The sequence below is a fragment of the Protomyctophum bolini genome (assembly GCF_963924005.1).
Source record: "Protomyctophum bolini genome assembly, chromosome: 16".
In the NCBI taxonomy this organism is placed as follows: domain Eukaryota; kingdom Metazoa; phylum Chordata; class Actinopteri; order Myctophiformes; family Myctophidae; genus Protomyctophum; species Protomyctophum bolini.
In genome coordinates, this window is record NC_137877.1 from 18044219 (window position 1) to 18064175 (window position 19957).

The 19957-nt window shown below is 42.7% G+C and overlaps 1 protein-coding gene across 1 annotated transcript in view; it reads right to left on the bottom strand.

The window, feature by feature from the left end:
* LOC308331145 (ephrin type-A receptor 6-like) overlaps positions 1-19957 on the bottom strand; it is a gene marked incomplete at its 5' end in the record, with an annotated part of 218039 nt that overhangs the window by 156603 nt on the left and 41479 nt on the right. The window contains 3 exons of the mRNA XM_080786351.1: positions 815-1130; positions 1620-1871; positions 2378-2494. Of these exons, the coding sequence (XP_080642477.1) occupies positions 815-1130; positions 1620-1871; positions 2378-2494 (685 nt within the window). The remainder of the gene's footprint in view (positions 1-814; positions 1131-1619; positions 1872-2377; positions 2495-19957) is intronic.

A 19957-nucleotide genomic window follows, 5' to 3' on the forward strand; every position in this document is an offset into this window, starting at 1 on the left:
ATTTCATTTTGCGTCCGATTACATTTTCTCCACAGTTATTAAAATGTCACTGAACTTACCAGAATAACTGGCAAAATGTTGGCTAAACGTCAGTGTGCGATTAATAAGAATTTAATTAAGAATGTAATTTGAGAATCAGTCTTTTGTCATGTTTGCCTGAAACCTTTCAAACCTAAACATTTGATTCAATGCAACGAGGTTTCTCTAATTCAGTCACTGTACATACATGACGAAACATGTATTCTACAAATAACCGCCATCACATTGAAAATTGCCTCGCCTCAACAATCGTCTCATGAGGACTGATAATGATGCACCTTTTAAAATCTTGCTGCAAGGTTAATATTAACGGGACCATACAAAGCATCATATTTAACAAAGTCAACTAAGTAAGGAACAACTGTGTACTTGAATCTGTAAATAAGCAGGCCAGAAGAACACAAAGTCATCTTGGGTAGAAAATAAAGTAAAGATGCTATGCTCTCTACCCGCATTCAACCAACGAGCTCCACACATCACTATCCAACATGGAAGGAGTTGGATAGTCTCTGTCAGCTTCTTTGAGTGAAACAAATGACCAGGTCGATGAAAACAAGCCCAAAAGAAGCAACCGGTCTCACCACTTGAGCCATATTACATCAGCTATTTTCAAAAACAATCTTGAAAGCAAGCCCAAATATAAAGCAACTACACTTCAGAAGTAACCCCAAACAAAAGCAACCCGCAACTATGAATATTTACAAGCGACTTTACAGGAAAACAAGCCCAAAGACACCTAAATATACATATGCGGTTAAAGGAAAAAAAGACTCACCGACGCACGAGCCGTCTTGCTCCTCGTAGCCCACGCTGCACACACAACGCCCCAGCGGCACCAGCCAGTCTCCGTCGGCGCCGCAGTACAGCTTGGGCGTGTCTCGCTCCTCGGCGTGGTCCACGCACGCACCGCGCACCTCCACCAGCGACGACGAGTCCACGCGCGGCACCGTGTCCGGGAAGGACGCCAGGTTGCGGAGCGTGAACGGGCACTTCTTGTAGTAGACGCGCACGGACACCAGCGCGATGCACGCGCCGATGTCCTGGAAGGCCAGGTAGAAGCCCTTGTGGCTGATGGGGCCCACCTCGCGCACCTGGAAATAAACGGACGGGGGACATTTTCTATCAATGTTTGTTTTAAGCAGGGTTGATTTTGTCAACTAAAAAACGATGAAAAAGTCTGTCGACTACCTTTTTTCACTGACGGAAACTAAATAAAAACTAAGCCATTATGACTAAACCTAGGAGTAAATATACTGCCATAAAAAGTTAGGACTAGTGAACAAGATAACTAAAAGAGAAGTAATTTCATGTTTGGTTGCGCTCTGAAAATAGCAGATCTACAAGCTCACAGCTTGTAGATCTATGTAGAGCATACGGTTCGGCTATTTTCAAGTGTAAAATCAGGCATCAAATCATGACGTCATCAAGGCCTGCCAAAATACATTTTTGTAGATTTAGTCGACTAAATACCGAATGATATTTAGTCAACAAAGAGCCTATTCATACTCAAGTTTTAGGTCATAAGGTGACCACCGAAAACTACAACGTGACGTCGCGCCGCGGTCCAGTACTGTACATACCTCCGTGTTGAGCTTGAGCACGCGGTCGCCCAGGTCCATCTGCGTGAAGCTCTCGTCGGCCGCGATGGTGTCGATCTTGGTGTACTGCGACGGCTTGAATCTGTGCGATCCACCCGCAGGGGGCGGTGGCGAGGCCTCGTCCGCCTCGCGGTAGAACAGGTTGAACGTCTCCTTGCACGTGCCCGACACCCACGGGATGGAGTTGCAGTCGCGCAGCGTGAACTTCAGCTCCACGTAGATCTTCTGCGCCGCCTGTCGGTACAATTTAGGCATTTAGCAGACGCTCTTAATCCAGAGCGATTTACATTAAGCAAGAACAAAAAGGCATGGGAATACATCACATACCGTATATAAAAAGCATTTATCATGAAGCCTGCATAAGCTAAGAACGTAACTAGAACATATCTATATAATGAAACTATACATATAAACTATACATATATATACCACAATACTATGCTATACATACTGTATGTACTATGAAGTGCTATGACTGCATACAATGCAATTATTGTGCTGTCTACATGACATGCTATAAGTCTGTATCAAATGCTATCTCAAATCGCAATTATTTGAGATAGTCTGCAATAGTTTTTTATTGTCATAATAGTTTTTTTTTCCTGCAATTTTTTAACCCATTTTGTTTCACCCAGTGTCAATTTTCGAATGTAACACTTCTTCTGCCAACCCGGGGAGAGCAACGGACTGACCTGATGTTTCCTTCTATAATTGTGTAATGGTGACAGTGGCGGCCCTACCTGCCGGAAGATCCAGTTGGAGCGCAGCCAGTTGTTCTGGCTAGGCTCCATGACGTGGCACACCTGGAAGGTGTGGATGGGCCGGTTGTGTTCATCCATCTCCGTGATGGCGTCCCACTGTGGAGGAGAAAGAGAGAGAGGAGAGCATAGAGGATTAACCCACCGGAACCAGAAGAGCCTTGAGTTATATAACCCTTGGCGAATGTGGTTGAAGCAAAAAAAACAAATGGAAAAAAACAAACATTTGTCTCAATTACTTTTTGTTCGCGATTGAGACGATTCTCCATGAGGATACAAGTGGGCTTGCAAAAGAACAAGCAAAAAACTAAAATGTTATGATACGACACCAAACGCCAGGGCAAAAGAGAAAAATAATCCTCACTATTAGTGTCAAAAGACTGGCCAAATGTGGAAACAATGGCTGCTGAAGAAGCAGTAAGACGGTGAAACGCGTCGGCAGCACCCGCTGGTGAAGCGGGTGCTACACCATCTACACCACACACACACATCAAGGTCATGTCTCTCCTTGGAAAATAGCTTCTCTTGCATCGCCACAAGTCAATACCAAACATTTCTGTTTAGACTCCATTCGTTTAGACTAATGCAAGGGGGAATGAACAAGAAGCGGTGGGGGGTTTGTAGAGAGATAGAGGGAGGCAGAGCAATCATTCCACACTGCTGCTGTGTACTAAACAATTAGCACACAAAGAACCATGACATTTATAACAATTCTAAACCCATGTTCCTGCTTTGTTCTTCAGCCAGTTGAACAAATCACAGAGTGAGGCTTTAACCTTTGCTTTTATGACATATTATCCAGGACCATTTGGGTTTTTATGGAAGATGCTTCAATCTGAACATGTATTATATTGCTGGTTTGACACAGGCATTACTCTTTAACCTTATAAAAAGAATACGACATGAATCAGTCATGGGGCCTGAGGACTTTAAGGTATGAGAAGAGAAGAGAAGAGAAGAGAAGAGAAGAGAAGAGAAGAGAAGAGAAGAGAAGAGAAGAGAAACAGGGAGGTGTAAGTGTAGGCACGGATTTCCCCCACTGTTAAAATTCTGCCTTGGATGGCAAATCAAATCAGTGTTGTTGACGAATGTTTGTCAGCAAAAATGTAAATGAACTCAAAGGCAGAAATGAAGGGCTCCATCCTTCACACTAGTCCAAATGCACCCGGAGGATAAGACCAACCTCTTTCAATAAACAAAACAGTCAGAAATACATATTCAATCTCCTCGCACTCCCTGCCTTTTATACACTCCACAGCTCCAGGGGGGGTTCGGCCTACACGCACGTAAACTGATTACAACAAGCGGCTGTTTGATATTAAAACAAGACTTATTGCAAGCGACTGTAAGGCTTGTGTGTGTAAAGGGCAACACGATAACACGCTCCCACTACACACACACACACACACACACACACACAAACAAACGCACACACAACCAGAGGAAGAATATCAGCTCTGTGACATCTAGGGATCTGCTCTGATATAAGCGAGATCTTTCCAAAATAATGATCGTTGTATCCAGGGGCTTATTCAGTACCAAAAGTATAACTGAGTGATCAGTATACAAGCTCACGAGACGCACTGTGACACCTCGCGTTGTGAGCTTCTAGATATGCCATTTTCAGAGCACAACCAAACTCAAAATGACTTGTTCTTCTAGTTCTACTCTCCACTATTAGCCTGGCTCCAGCCCTGAATCGCTAGCCACGCCCATTAAGAAAATATGTTCTGGCGATCGTAGCCAAGTAGTAAGCTGATTGGCCATCAGCCCCGTCACTCAACAGCGTCAGACAACAAACATGGCTGCCGTCACTGCTGTAACTCACGACCGTATCAATCTGGCTATTAAATCAACGTATGGTAAATAGTTTCTTTACAGACGAGAGGTTTTATAAACATCATCATCCGACATATTTTAATGCTTTTGTTTACATACTAGTAGCACTCGTTGGCTGTGTTTGTTTGGTTAGTCATCTGCTTTCCTACTATTCTGATTGGTTGGTATGAACCATAATGAAGTGAAACGAAATGAAAATTCTGTGTCAGGCTACTCCACTATAGTCCCTCCCTAACAAATTATTCTAGTTTTTATTTGTTGATGAAATTGTCAGTATATTCAGTCATAGTTTTAGTCATCATCGCTTAGTTTTAATGTTGTTTTTTATTTTGTTTTTGTCAGTGGAACGAGGTAGTCGACGAACCGTTTTTGTTCCAATAGCTGGTACACTCAAGACACACTCCATATATGGCCAGTACAGAATTCATTCCATATGTTGATCTGACCCCAATGCCAAAGCACCCTTCAGGGCGAGGTCGCTTCTCGCCCTCAGGGTGTCTTACTGGTAGTAATAGTACAACATAAACATTACAGAGACTTTAGTTGTCACTAATACTTACAACTAAGACATGTTGCACACATGCCTATAAATTGCTGGAATTTGCACCGCTCTCATTGACAACAACGTATTTAAAATCCAGCGTCACTCTCCAGGGCTGCATGAACAGCTTCACTCTCCAGGGCTGCAAAACAGTGGTCGAGCGCCGTTTTCTGCCCCCTAACTCTGGGTGCCAGCAGGACAGAGGAGAGAGTGTTCTCTCCCAGGAGACAGAAAGGCCAGTGTTTCTCTTTGCAGTGTGGATGTTTTGCTGAATTGGCACTATAGTATATACAGTCCATACAGTACATATATATGGTGATGCAAAGTAAGTTATTTTGAGGTATTGGTACCTTACTGGAGTATTTCCAATTTTACTTCTACTCCACTACAATTGTTTGAAAACTTTTGTTTTATTTACTTTGTAGATAGAATATGATTTCAAAACATGCATTTTTTTTTACAGGGACAAAGATCATTAATCAACATGTCAGTTTTCACCTCAATGTAAATGGGCCAGAGTTAGCCAAAGCTAAATTGAATCTGTAGTCCCTGGTCATGCTCTTAAATTAATGATAAAAGAAAGACACATTAAACTTCTGTAGGATATCCGCGGATATGCACGTCTTGGGATATCCGTGGAATGGATATGCACGGCTTGGGATACACTGCCTTGTCTTCCTTCTCAGAATGCAATTCTTTCATGTGGATTCCAAGGGATTCGATTTCCCAAAAGTTACGTAACTGATCTGACAGTGCCTGTTCCTCCCCGACGCTGATGTGCATCACTTCAATTTGTCCACAACACCATGCGTTGATGCCATGTGTGCATACTGTATGTGCAAGCACCCAACGCTATACCCATTAAAGTATGTTGTTTTTTGTTTAGTTTTTTGGCCACAAAGAGGCCCATATACGTTTCCCCAGTAACTTCAAAAGCCACGTTCTTTGCCATTAAACTCACTCACCTCCAATGCCCTCTTCTTTAAGCTGGTTTCGTATTTTTCTGTGACGCAGTTTAATACATTATCTTCTTTTCAGGAGGAGTGTGTAGCGTTCCAACGACGCCTGGGCCTTGGTGTTTTTAACGTGATACGGTGTTAAATAGCGGCGCGCTCTAATTAATGATAAAACTAAACTATAAAGTTGGCTTACCGCTAATCAAAGCTCCCCTCTGGCGATAGCTCCGTGTTCCATTGCTTCCCCTTCAGCCTCAATGCATTGAAAAAAGTGCAAGGTAGTGGATGGATGATGCCTTTCTAGGCCTTTTTAAGAGTTTTCCATTTCAAATTGCGCTGGATAAATACAGCGACTGTGTTTAGTGGCTCAATAGCTCTTCCCCGTGACCGCGCATCTAAAATATGAATGCATCTAAAGACTCTTAGCGAGTGATTAATCCGATCGACGCGACCACCTTCGCCATTGTTTTGGGTTACGGAGGAGCCTGGAGGTAGTCTTCTTCTACAGCCAAATAAACCGCCAGGTGGTGAAGGTGATGGTTGCTGAACTATCGGCGCCCCCTGCTGGCCTGTAATGAGTTTTAACTGACTAAATCAGTGGTTCTCAATCAGTGGTCTGGAATAACAGTCAGTCTCAATAACACTACATTTATACATTAATTTAATACTTATACTCTCTGCACTCTTGCAGCATTACTTCATTTATAAGAAGTCTACACATTCACAACGAGACAATGTAGAATTATTTTGATCATCAATACTAAGTACAGCATGGAATTGTGGATAAAATCTTATCCAAACACATTTAATTTTTCAATCTGAAGTAGTCTGTCTGTGGCTCAAATGTTGAAAATGGTTGTTGTGGACCTTGAGATAAAAAGGGTTGAAAACCACTGGGATAAATAATGACATCAATGACTGATGATTGAATGGTACTTTATCAACAGTTTGCAAATGCAGTGCAGTACGATACAACTTTTTTTAACTCAAATATTTGCTTCTGGGGGTACCTGGAACAATATATTTTTCAGATGGGGGTCGCCAGCCAATTACATACTTTTTGGGGTCCTTGACATGAAATAGTTTGGTTACAGTGTAGGCCTACTATAAGCTATCGATAAGCTTAGCTAGTTATTTATGATCAACTAAAATCATAAATATCTACCAGGGCCGATTTTCTGTGCCAGTCCTGCTCTCTCATATAATAATTATATAGGAAAGCGGTGCTAGTTGGGCACTGGCCTACTTGGAACGATGCAAGTTGGAAATGAATGCCCCACCCATGCAGTTATAGAGGGTATGCGCATGCATAAAGTGAATGGCAAATCGAGTGGCAAAGTGAACTTAATGTTGTTTAAAGTCATTTAATTCAATCAAATAGGACTTTTCTGTTAGGATGGATAGGCTGTCAAGGCCAGAAAGTAGTTTGTAGGACGAATGACTGGCCTAACCAATGACTAGTCTAAACCAAAAACTGCCTAAACTAAGTACTGCACCCCTTTTGTCCCGGTCTTGCAGGGTGGATGTTGCTGACATGGCAGTACAGTACACTGTACAGTCCATACTGTAGGCTGCATATACCGTTCAATTTGGTCACAATACTATGGTTCCACAGTCTCTCAGCACATTTTTTTCACATTTAGTGAAGCGCTGTCTGAGTTGCACTGTGTTGGCACAGCCTGCTGGCCTCTACGGACACTCGGACAGCCAAGTGTGCGTGCGTGCGTGCACAACCTGACCTTCACTTATACAGTGGGTTTAAAAGGGGTTGCCAAGACACCACACACACACACACACACACACACACACACACACACACACACACACACCAACAGTTGTCCCATCCACACACTATTGTAATTAACAGCCTTGAAACAAACAGGGGAGGGAGGGAGGGGAGAGAGAGAGAGAGAGAGAGAGAGAGAGAGAGAGAAAGTTAATTTCCTAGCATTTTGTCTGATAAGCCGGCACTTTTAATAAGTGGTTTTACGCCGAGCTAAATATTAGCTTGTGATGAGAGCTGTAATCTATGCCTAATATTTGCTTTAATTATCATTTTTAATAACATGTCCTAATTCAATCACCATCCGAACGACACCTTTTAATCCCTCATTCCCTCAGGTGTCACAGTAATCCTAACGTAATTACAGTACAAACAAATTGATTGTGATTAGCTGATACTGTTCCAAGAACTTCCAACGTGAATGTGGCCTCACACTGAATTATAATTAGATGGCAATGCCAATTATCTTTTGTTATTATGTATCCGTCCATCATCTATATATCCATCCAATAACTGTATAGTTCAGACAGATAACTCGTGCTTAGATTGAGACCAATTACAGCTTGAGAACGTTTTATTTATGAAATGTAAATACGTGTGAATATTATATTTTATCTTAGCGTTCAGGCACTGCTATACATTACTCCCTGCCCAGCACAGTAGCGGACAACCATTTAACACATTCACCCACCGTTGATGTAGATTTACATCATGGGATCTTTTCAGTGGTTTATGATACAACAGGTCGTTTCAAGGAAGCAATCTGATTGGTTGAAATAGCCATCTGTGCTGCCTACGGAACTTGCCTGTCGGCCCTCTCGTGTAATATTGCGTAATTGCGCTGTTTGAGAGGGTAAGGACTGTATTATGCTGGTCGGGTATAGGACAGTGTTGCTGTTTGAGAGGGTAAGGACTGTATCATGCTGGTCGGGTATAGGACAGTGTTGCTGTTTGAGAGGGTAAGGACTGTATCATGCTGGTCGGGTATAGGACAGTGTTGCTTGTAGGCACAGTCTTTGTTGAATGTAACAGCACAGTTAAACAGCACAGTATGGCAAGACACAATAGTATGGGTCTGTTATATGTGTGTGGTTTTTGTGTCAGACACAATTTATTTATATAAATGCTACTGCTAAAGAAAATAAGCTAAAACTGTTGCTTTTACAATGTTAATGCTTTTACATTAGTTCAATATTTACCATTTACTTTTGCGTGCCCCAACCGAAATGTGATTTAGGTGCTACAGCACGAATCTTGGTGGGCACCAAACGGCAGGGCAAAAGAGAAGGAATACAATTATTTTCAAAAGACCATGCATGCAAAGAAACAATGGCTGCTGAAGAACCAGTAAAGTGGTGAAACGCGTCGGCAGCACCCGCTGCATTACGCACGCACACGCACACACATACACACACACACACACACACACACACACACACACACACACACACACACACACACACACACACACACACACACACACACACACACACACACACACACACACACACACACACACACACACACACACACACACACACATACCTCTCTCATCAATGCCATCAAGGTCACATCACTCCATGGAAAATAGCTTCTCTCACCACAAGTCAATACCAAACGTTTCTATTTAGACTCTATTAATTTAAAGCGAGAGAGAATGAACAAGAGGGGTTGGTAGAGAGATATTCATTTAGGGCGAGGGGAACAGGAGTTGTAGGGGGTCGGGGGGTTGGTAGAGAGATAGAGGGAGGCAGAGCAATCTTTGATGGCTAATGGGAAAACTGGCTGGCAGGAGTAGCCTAGTTGTGAGTGGCAGCACTACTAGCAAAGTCAAACTTTTGTTCCTCGACTTTGGCAGGTTTTGCCGAAATGAACAAAGTTCAGTGCCGACTCCGGCTCTAATTTCTGAACATCATCATAATGATTTGACAGTGGATCAACCCCCAACGTGCTTTGACATCATCTGTCAGACACGGACGGTAGACAAAGTATGTGTTATCACTCTCCTTTAGTGAATTAATTTCCCTCTGGATGTGTTTTGTAGTTGCTCAGTGACGGGTTAGAGAGGTTTGTAGCAGCTTGGCACTAATCGTTATCATTGTGATAAAATCTCTGCGTCTGCGATATGAGTATTGTGAGCATGCAAAAGTGGAACGTTACAGGAATGGAGATAGAGGCGTGCTAGAAAGTCCTCTAATGTGGGAGTGGATGGAAGCTGTGATTTTGCGTCCATGTGATTTCCTGGTTTCACTGTGACTCAAATGGTGAATAATAGGTTAGCGTTGAGCGCCATCTAGTGTAAAACAACTGATAACACTATATGACATTAATTTCGTCATTGGCAATGTGAGCCTAGGACGAGAAATCTTGTCAATGGAAAGCAATGAGTTAAACTCATTATCTGCCGTTGACGACTTTGGGGACTTTTTTTCCGAATGGTGTCAATGGCATTTAATGTTTGTGTTGCCACCGTTTGGTAAACAGTGCACTAAATCTGTCCCAAGGTGACACCCAGGCAAGGGCCCGGGGCATTTCATAATGCATGCACCAAAGGTTTGAAATGTTCTGTGCTTGACGGTAGTCTAATGTGTTATTGTCATATTTACCAGACATTGCCTGTTGCACACGGCATGTCTAGACAGAAGAGTCTGAGAGAGAGAGAGAGAGAGAGAGAGAGGTGGAGAGGTGCTTGCTGATAGTAAATGCATCACAGTTTAACTTTCACTCAAAGCCCTGGCTATCAGCCTGCATGTGTGCCCTCCGTGCTGCATACTAAATCCCCAACAAAGTGAGTGCTGCAGCTGAAAAGTGTTTTCCCGCGCGGATCTGACTGCCCGCCCGGCCGTCCGACCCCAGCCATACAGCGGGTCGTACATACATAATTGATAAGCCGTCTGTGGGGAAAAGGAGGCTGATTGATTGTGAGACGGACGGCCTACAGCGCACGCTCTCTCTCTCTCTCTGTCTGTCTGTCCTTTTACTATACGTGCCGGCCCAAGGCTCAGCTCCTCCTATGAAAGACGTATTATTGTCAGTGGTGCAAAGTAACTAAGTACATGTACTCAACTGCATAAAGAGTACATTTACTTTTGGTACTTTAAGTACATTTTGACTTTTACTTGAGTATTTATATATTGCAGTATTGCTAATTTAATTAAAGTAAAACATTTGAGTACTTTTTCCACCACAGATTATTGGAAACCTTGTATGTAAATTTAAAAAAATGTGAAAACAGCTGATATACAAGCTCCCCATGCGTCTCATCGCGATACGTTATAAGCTTATAGATCGGCTAATTACACAATTTGTTTGCGACACTCTTGCACGAGGATTTCAACATGCTTGAACCTTTTGACTATTACGGGCCAATATTTCTACAATAGCTACAGATTGCCACAAAACCGGTATATCCAATCATTTTGGGCCCACCAAGAAGTTGAAGGTGATCCAATGATGATTTTTTTCCATTGAGGTGCTTCTTCTATCCTGAAATAGGGAATGAATTCATGAAAATAAATAAATAAAATAAAAAGATGAAACATGGCTTCTTCCCGACAGTGACAGATATGGAGATCAAGGGGGTGTGGGTGACTCTTCGACTGCAACGCCGAGAGAGACAATCTTTTTAACTGGGCAATCGTCTGTGTTGTTGTATTGCACTGTTGTGACGAAAAGAGAGCTGAGCCAGAAGGCAAAAAGCTCTCCGTCTAGCAATCAATCTCTCGCCTATGGTCATGAAGTATGGGTCATGACCGAAAGAATAAGGTTGCCGGAATTAGTTTTCTCGGACGGGTGGCTGGCATCTCCCTTAGAGATAGGGTGAGAAGTTCAGTCACATGAGAGACTCGGAGTAGAGTCGCTGCTTTGGAGCCAGCTTTGGTTGTTCGGGTATCTGGTTAGGATGCCTCTTGAACTTCTCCGGGAGGAGACTGCCGGGCAGACCAAAGGACCAGATGGAGGGATTACATCGCCACACTGGCCTTGGAGAGATGTGCAAACCGTGGAATGCATGCACGAATGCCGCCACCTCCACCACAGCGTTGGGATGGTCCTTTTACAGCATGTCATTTAAAAGTCAGAAATGTCCCCAGGAGTGTGGATGAGAGTACCGCTATGATCCCCGGCTGACTGCGATGGATGACCTGATCATTGTTTCACTGTGAGGAGGCGTCAAGGGAGTGGAAATGTAATCATAATGGCTAGAAATGGTTCTGCTCTACCGTGTAGTGAGCCTCGAGTTATGCACTTGCTCTTAAAACATTCTGGGGGCCAGTTTGATGATTGCTGCATACGCACGTGCTTGCTCACATGTAGGCACGCAAGCACGCATGCACACGCGCGCGCACACACACAAACACACACACACACACACACACACACACACACACACACACACACACGGTCGAATTCAGTCGAACAAAACATCCCGGATTTCGATTAGGGAAACATGCGTAACTCACAACTCGTAACATGTTGAGGACTTAAAATAATTACTTTAGTAAAAGTACAAGAAGTGGTTTAAAAATACAGTGATAAAACAGAAGTATTCACTGGCACATTTAGCGACGGACCAGGCACTATCCCGGATGTAGCTGAAGTAGCTTCAAGCTACTAGCTTGATGTAGCCAAAACACTCCCGAGGCGATAGACAACAACAGGAGGTATGATTAATTTTAACGCAACTAGCGACGGGACCGCGATGGGCCGTCTAACACATCATCTTTGCTTAGGACGGAATGATTTAGATCAAGAGTTGTTCACGTTTTAAGATTTTCGGTCTCATCGGCTAAAATGGGGGGAACATTGTCGATGATATAACAACATACAGTATACTCCATATATGAAAGCGGCGACCGTCAATTTACCTTTTAGCATTGCTCCGGTTTTTATACCAGCTCAGTGGCGTTGTGGTTAGTGTCAGGGTTCAATCCTTGGCCGGGTCATACCAAAGACTCTAAAAATGGGACCCAGTGCCTCCCTGCTTGACACTCAGTCCCTGCGACATACTAGTGTCATGTCCAGGGGGTGTACTTGTATATCAAGCTGCCTCACGCTACAGAAACAGGAGATAGGCTCCTGCCCTTGTGCCCTATGGGCCTCATGGCTCGGCAAGGCTACTTATTGCTCCGGTTGCTATGCAACGCCTCCCCATCAGCTATAGGATTTTTACATCAAGTCTCCATTTATCAGTCTATGGCCGTTTTTAGGCCACGGAGTGTTTTCCGTAAAAAACGAATGCTTGGAATGGATTACAGAATCATGAAAACACCCTAGTTTGACATGCCACATGCTACTTAAAGCATGATGAAATTTGGAAAATGTTGCCAAATGGCCATAACCTTTTTCGCGATGCTTCCGGCAGAGCAGACCACTCATTCTGTGGACCTTATTGACCAAATGAATAGAAAAAACACAAATAAAAAGTATGTCATTACATCACAGGTCTTCTCACATTTTGGGTGACTGGCTGCCTGGCTATGAAGCTTCGAGCGCCATGGTGAGACGTCGCGCATCCGATGATCGGATTTAATTTGTGACTTTGTCTCACATCATGTAACCATTTCTGATGAGAGGTAAGGGGTATGCGCTAATGCTAATGATCACAACAACAGTCCACACCTCCATGATAATCTCGGAGGCTCGTAGAATGGGACTCAATGGCTTGCAAAATAAAATAGTTAATGAGAACCAGTTTGGATTAATTTGGGGGGAAAAACAACTCCAGTGTCCATGCAGTCAGTGGAATAAGCACAACATGATCAGCTTTCCGTGCTGGTGTGAATGGATTTAATGCCATGTTCACTCTGGCTAAAGCTTTTTCTTATTCAGCTCAAGAAGGCATCTCATTTGCTAAAAGGTCATTCAGGGCCCTTTGCAGAGTGCATTATGCTGTGATTAGCATGAATAATGACCACTTTCGCTTAACGGTTTTGTTTGTGAATGAACAGAATATGTTTGTTGGAAGGAGACAAACTGCCAACAGCTGCTGTTTATGACTTTGGAGATATTGCTTATGAATACACAATACATGTTACACAACACACAAGATGACAAAACTAGTTTTTACTTTTACTTCATGTTCTTGATACACAATAACGGTAAAGAAACCTTCATGTGAAACCTTCAACATCACAGATCAACCATTGGCCATAATAAATAAGTAATTAATAATCCAAATCTAATAAAATTGTCTGGAGAACAGGACACATTCAACTGGCTGCATTGATGTCTCCATGTCTGACGCACACACGCACGCACGCCAGCATGTTAATGTGGTTTGGAATCAGTGAATAGAGGAAGGTCATGTAAGCCGTTTCATTATGTTGGCGCGTGCCTCCAGGAGGGGTGGGATGCACAGATGCTCCACAGGGGGGCGATCAAACAGGCCCTCTAATCCATAGATGTAATCAACACAGCGGCTGCACTTTAACACACCTATCGACAGCCTGATCACTCATAAACCTAACCCCCTGTAGAGCCGCGGCGGCCTCTCTGTGTGCGTGCGTGCGTGCGTGCGTGCGTGCATGCGTACGTGCGTGCATGCGTGTGTGCGTGCGTGCGTGCGTGCGTGCGGTTACATGTGTATATGCTCAGTGGTGTGAAGTAAGTACAATTTGAGATATTTTTACTTTCGTCAGAATGTACAAATTTCAATACTTTTACTGCTACTCCACTATACGTCTCAGAGGAAAATATTGTACTTTTAATCCACTACAATTATATGAACATTTTAGTTACTAGTTACATTGTAAATTTTGATTAAATTAGTACAAAACACTGATGTGACACATTGAGAGCTTGTAGATTGATGATTTGCTAAATATTTTGGAACTTGTGAAATCTGAAATGACAAATGACAATACACAATTCATACTTTTGCTTTTGGTAGCTACTTTATGTTGTGATACTTTTGTACTTTTACTCAAGTAAAACATCTACAGTTTCCTTAAGTAAAACATGTGAGTATTTCTTCCACCACTGGCCATTCAGTAATTGTGTGGGTGTGTGTGTGTGTGTGTGTGTGTGTGTGTGTGTGTGTGTGTGTGTGTGTTTGCGCGCGCTCGCCCGAGAATCTCAAATGACTGGGACAGCACTATTAAAATTCATATCCTGGCCTGTATTCGTTATCTCGGTGCTGTCATTCCACGACGAGTTCAAGTAGCGTAATCCACTGTCAAATGTAACAGTGACACCGCTTCAGATAAGGAGGACAATGTGAACATACAGTTTAGTAAAGCCTTTTTTTTGTAGGCCATTTTCACCTGGTGCCAATTGCTTAAGCTGTAATCCTGGGCGCTACTCTCCTTCTAAAGAGATAAGTCTTAAAAGGACAAAAGAGTGGCCGCACACACTGATAGTGATAGCCAAAGTGCCGATTATTTATTAGGATGCACCCTAATAAATAATCAGCACTTTGGCTATCAGTGTGTGCGGCCACTCTTTTGTCTTAAGACTTATCTCTTTAGATGTTTCTGCCGTGAGCTGGCACCACTATAAGACAGGTGTGCGTTTAACATCCTCCTGCACAGCGCTACTCTCCTTCTGCCAACCTGGGGAGAGCCGCAAAAAAAACTGAGGTAAACATGTTGCTGCCACCGAAAATTTGCTTTCAATAGCTTGTTGATTTGCATCGAGGAGGAGTGCAGTGTGTATAGGATTGCCTCGGCCAACAAAACACAAAACACACACTAACTAGATCAGTTATTTTCAGCACGTGGAAATATGCATGTGCAAAATATGCCTTCACAATAAAAGCATCAAATTTCAGTTTTCACAATTTGGGGTTACATTTTCACATGGCCCATATGAAGACAGAAGCAAAGTGGAAAAGGAGTACTGATTCAGTGGCATTTCACATTGATAAAGGGTGCAGGAGGAGTGGGCACCTAAACATTGTGGGCACCTCAGTTTTAAATTGGCAATTATTTTTCCAAAATGTAAAACTTTTTAAGGTTTGGACTTTTCCCAATGAACTATGAACTGAACTAGATCATTTTTAAATGTGTGAACTGTGAACTGAAATAGTTCATGTAGAAAGTGAACTTTCCCAGTGAAGCTTCCTTCAATGCATGAGGAGTGAGCAGGCCCCAGTAGGACGTAGTGCGTGGAAGGAACACATTATTCCAACCAGTTCCTTTCCCCTCCATCAGGTGTCCCAGCTAACCAGGGGGAGGCAGTCTAGAGACCAAGATTACTGCAGTTTTTTGGTGAGGATAACTACCCTAGGGGGCAGGGGGAGAACATGCAAACTCCACACAGGAAGTCCCTTTCACCAACCCCACCTAGGATATGGGTGCCGATGACGCGGAGGAGAGAACACGCCCCCAGCAGCTGCAGCGTCCCCGGTGGGGATTGAACCCAGGACCAGCAAATCATAGATCTATCTTAAACATTAATTACAGCTGTGTCACACCAATTAACGTTAATACACAAATGAAGACATTTGAGTTTGTTAGACAGAACGACAGACAGACGATTGAAAAGTTTGGAACAAAAATGTGATGATAAAGCCACAGTCCTTTAGTAGTTTGGACCACGTTCCATTTGCAAACAAATGAAACTAATGTTTGAAACCATGAATTGATTTTTTTTACAAGAACGATGAAAGCATTCAGGATTCATACATCTTACGCCATCAATATTATAATTGTTCAAAACATCTGTTGGTTCATGGCACGCCGACTATTGGAAAATGGCATTCTGCTATATGGATATGAACAATTCTACACACAAAAACAAACACAAGGCCATTTTATCATACAGTGGGAAGCCATTGAAAATGTCCCCAAAGCAATTTCAGGGCCAATTTTCTATTTTTTTGTTTTTCTTTTATTTGGCAGGGTGTCTTTCTCTTGGCAGTTGGTTATGTATGAATACAATCACATTGCAGGTGTTGGAGAAAATATCCACAGGAGACTATTATACTGGAATGACGATTTTCTCACATGAAACAAAAACACCCCGAGGAACCTCTGTTTAATGTGAACAGATTGCCACCACCACACCCACTCCGCATCACACCAATTAATCTACACTTTGTCACGCACAAGAAGTAGCATTACTATACTTGTGAGGACATCAGAACGTTTGACTCTAACATTTAAAACGGACTTATCGATGTACCTTTGTATATCGCTGCCCCGTAAACAAAGCCTCTCTCCTAACCCCGATCTGAATATGTAGTTTCCTATAGTTCTGAGCTTAATTCTAATAACCGCATATGTTTTAGTTTTTAGTTTTAGTTTTCTTTCCATAAAACAGTTTCTCTTGGGCCAGGTCAATATTGTTTTCATAATATCTACATTATTTCTCAAATTATACTACAGTACAATTGGGGGGATGTAGGGCTTAGTAACACACACACACACACACACACACACACACACACACCTTCTGTGCGACACTCTTATGTGGTGAGGCAGGCCGTACATTTACGGAGAATCATAAAACATTCAAAATATGGAAATAAAATACGTTTTTTATTCTGCCCCACAGCATTTTGATGTGAATTATGATGTTTTGTTTCATATCAGGAAAGGAAACTAAGGAAAATAAGGCAAATAAGGTTCACTTGAAGAAGCTGTTTCCATGTTGGCTGGGGATGAAGAGGTGGGTTTGAACACAACAGCAGGTAGACAGGACATTGAGGACAGGACATCTGAAAAAGGCCCAGGACCGGGATGCCTGGAGAGCGATAGGTGTAAGGAAGTAAGTAGTTCAGGCAGGGTCTTCAATGTTTTTTCAGACCAATTAGCTGAGAGAGAGAGAGAGAGAGAGAGAGAGAAAGAGAGGGAGAGAGAAAGAGCGTGCGTGCGTGCGTGTGTTCGTGCGTGCGTGCATGTGTGTGCGTGTCCAGTGCTGCCATACACACTATAAGATCTCTAGGAGGATTGTTGGTGCGTGTGATGATAGATGGACACACATACAAACACACACACACACCAACACACACACAAATACATGCAGGCAGAAAGAAAGTAGAACAGCTACCAAACTTTTGACTTTATAACTGGGTCTCATTCATCAATAATTCCTTAAATATGTATGAACCTTCCGTGCTAAAAATGATAAACTACTCCAACAACTACAGACATATTTTGTACAGGGAGTTCAGCGAGTTTGTTTTGAAGTCGGTGACAACGGAGAAGTAGCCGGCCAAGGGTTGGCGTTGATGAGTGTACTGCATGCTCGCCGGTGGAAAAAGTACTCAGAATACTTTACTTAAAGTGAAAGTAGCAATAGTACAATGTAGAAATTACAAGTAGAAGTGGTGCATGCATTCTCAATTCTGATACCTCCAGCTCTGCCTGCATGTCTTTTGGTCAGCGTTTCCAAGCCGTACAGCATGGCTGCTCTTGCTACGGTCTTATACGTCCCTCTCACTCTTCCTGGTAGCCCTTCTGTCACAAATCACTCCTGTCGCTTTACACCACCCTGCCTGAACTCCCTTCTTCACTTCTCTTCCACACAGCACATTACTTTGGAAACTTGACCCCAGGTAACAATGTCACTTCATTTTCTTTCCTACAGGCAGTCATGTGGCTGTCATGTGACTCAATGAGCCCTTCGCTACGCCCCACCCACTCCACTCTGCGGCCAAGGTCTAGCAAGCAGTGCTTCTCACCCAAATGATGGGATTTCTCCACATAAATAATCGGTCATTTCAGTAGCAAGAGATTCAAAATGTGTCCTAAATCTAGTCAACAAGGCCTGCAGTAGGCAATGCACTGGAAAAATGTGCATGACATTATTTCATTAAACTAGAGTTTTCATGTAATGCACGGTAAGACTACGGTGATTAGTATTTTTGCCTCATTATTGCATTACCTGGGTATGCCATGACAATCTGCCATGTTTGATGTTTGTCACAAGGAAATGTACTATAGCAAGGCACGCACACACACACACGATGAAATGAACACAAGCACGCAGACACGCATGCACATCTGTATAAATGTATACCGTTGACTTGATTCCACATGTTCCCCAAGTTATATGTTCCCCACTTACCTTAGGGTTAGGGTTTAGGGTTAAAGTTAGGTTTATTGTAAGCCGGGAACAAAGAACCTTTTTTTGCGGGGTGGGGATAGGTTTATTATTGTAAGCAGGGAACAAATAACCTTTTTTTGGGGAACATAGAACCTGACTCTGCCTGAAAGTTTGTACGGAATATATTATTCCATATAGAGTCCATAGACTTTGCCACACACATGATGTCATGGGCGGCACACATAAAGCCAGGTGTTGGAGGGGCTCAAAGAAAATGTGTGACATTTTCAACTACAATGAAATGACCAAAATAGGGACATCAGGGTTCTGTTGACATCTTCCAAATGAGTGACGGCATTTGGATAAGTCTACGAAATGACATCATCACACAAGGGAATTGTTGTGTTGTCATGGTAACCATGTCATCTAACTATAAATGCACCAAGTCTCTGTGTGTACATGTGTAATCCACGTAACTCGAGAACCCACCGACTTCAAATTCGACAAATTCGTGGTGTGTTCCACACCACCACAGGCAGTGCCCGGTGCATGCCTGACACAGAACTCCATAAGCTGGCCTGTTCTGACATGGCAACACTCCATATTTGGGCATGGCTGACACAGAACTCCATACCATACCACCTTTATTTATATAGCACATTTAAAAAACAACAAAGTTGTACCAAAGTACTTTACAATTAAAAAACACCCGTGTGAAGTGAGGGGCGCTAATATATTAAAGTATATCTCATGTTGATTAGGTGATGTAATGGTGATGTAAAACAAACGGTGCCAACACAAACATTAAACGCCATTAACAATAAAGAGACAATATGACGTAAACATGTAAAATGTCCCTTCATTGTCAATGCGTTCACTAAACAAACTTTGAACTAAAGACAAACATTAAATATGTGTATAGGAGGGGCTAGCACCCCTAGAGGCCCACGTCTCTAGTTAAATATAAATCATCAACTCCTAAGAGTCTCTATAAATTATCAGCTATTTCTAGCTATTTATCACACTATTTTAACAAGACAACATCACATTGTGATGCCTTTAGCGTCAGCAATGAGGAGTTGTCATCACGGGATCAGCAGATTATCGGCGGCGGCGCACAGGCACCTCGTATTTCCATTTTTCAACTTACTTTTTTTTTGTAAACGAACGCCCTACTTCATTATAAAACTAGCAAAAATACCCGACCTACAAGCTCGCAAGTGTAAATTTGCAGATTGGCTATCTCCACACTATGTTATTTCAAATGTTAAGATTAATGATTTTGGACATACAAGTTTTACCGTGCAATATAAAATGTAGCAGGCCTTGCAGAAGGTTGCGTAGAAAGTGTGATATTTAGCGAGTGAATCATCAACACCCCTATATTTCCACACCGCTGCCTGTCGCTGATGTAAAAACAGACCGCCAATTAGTCTGGCTTCAAGTTGCTGAAA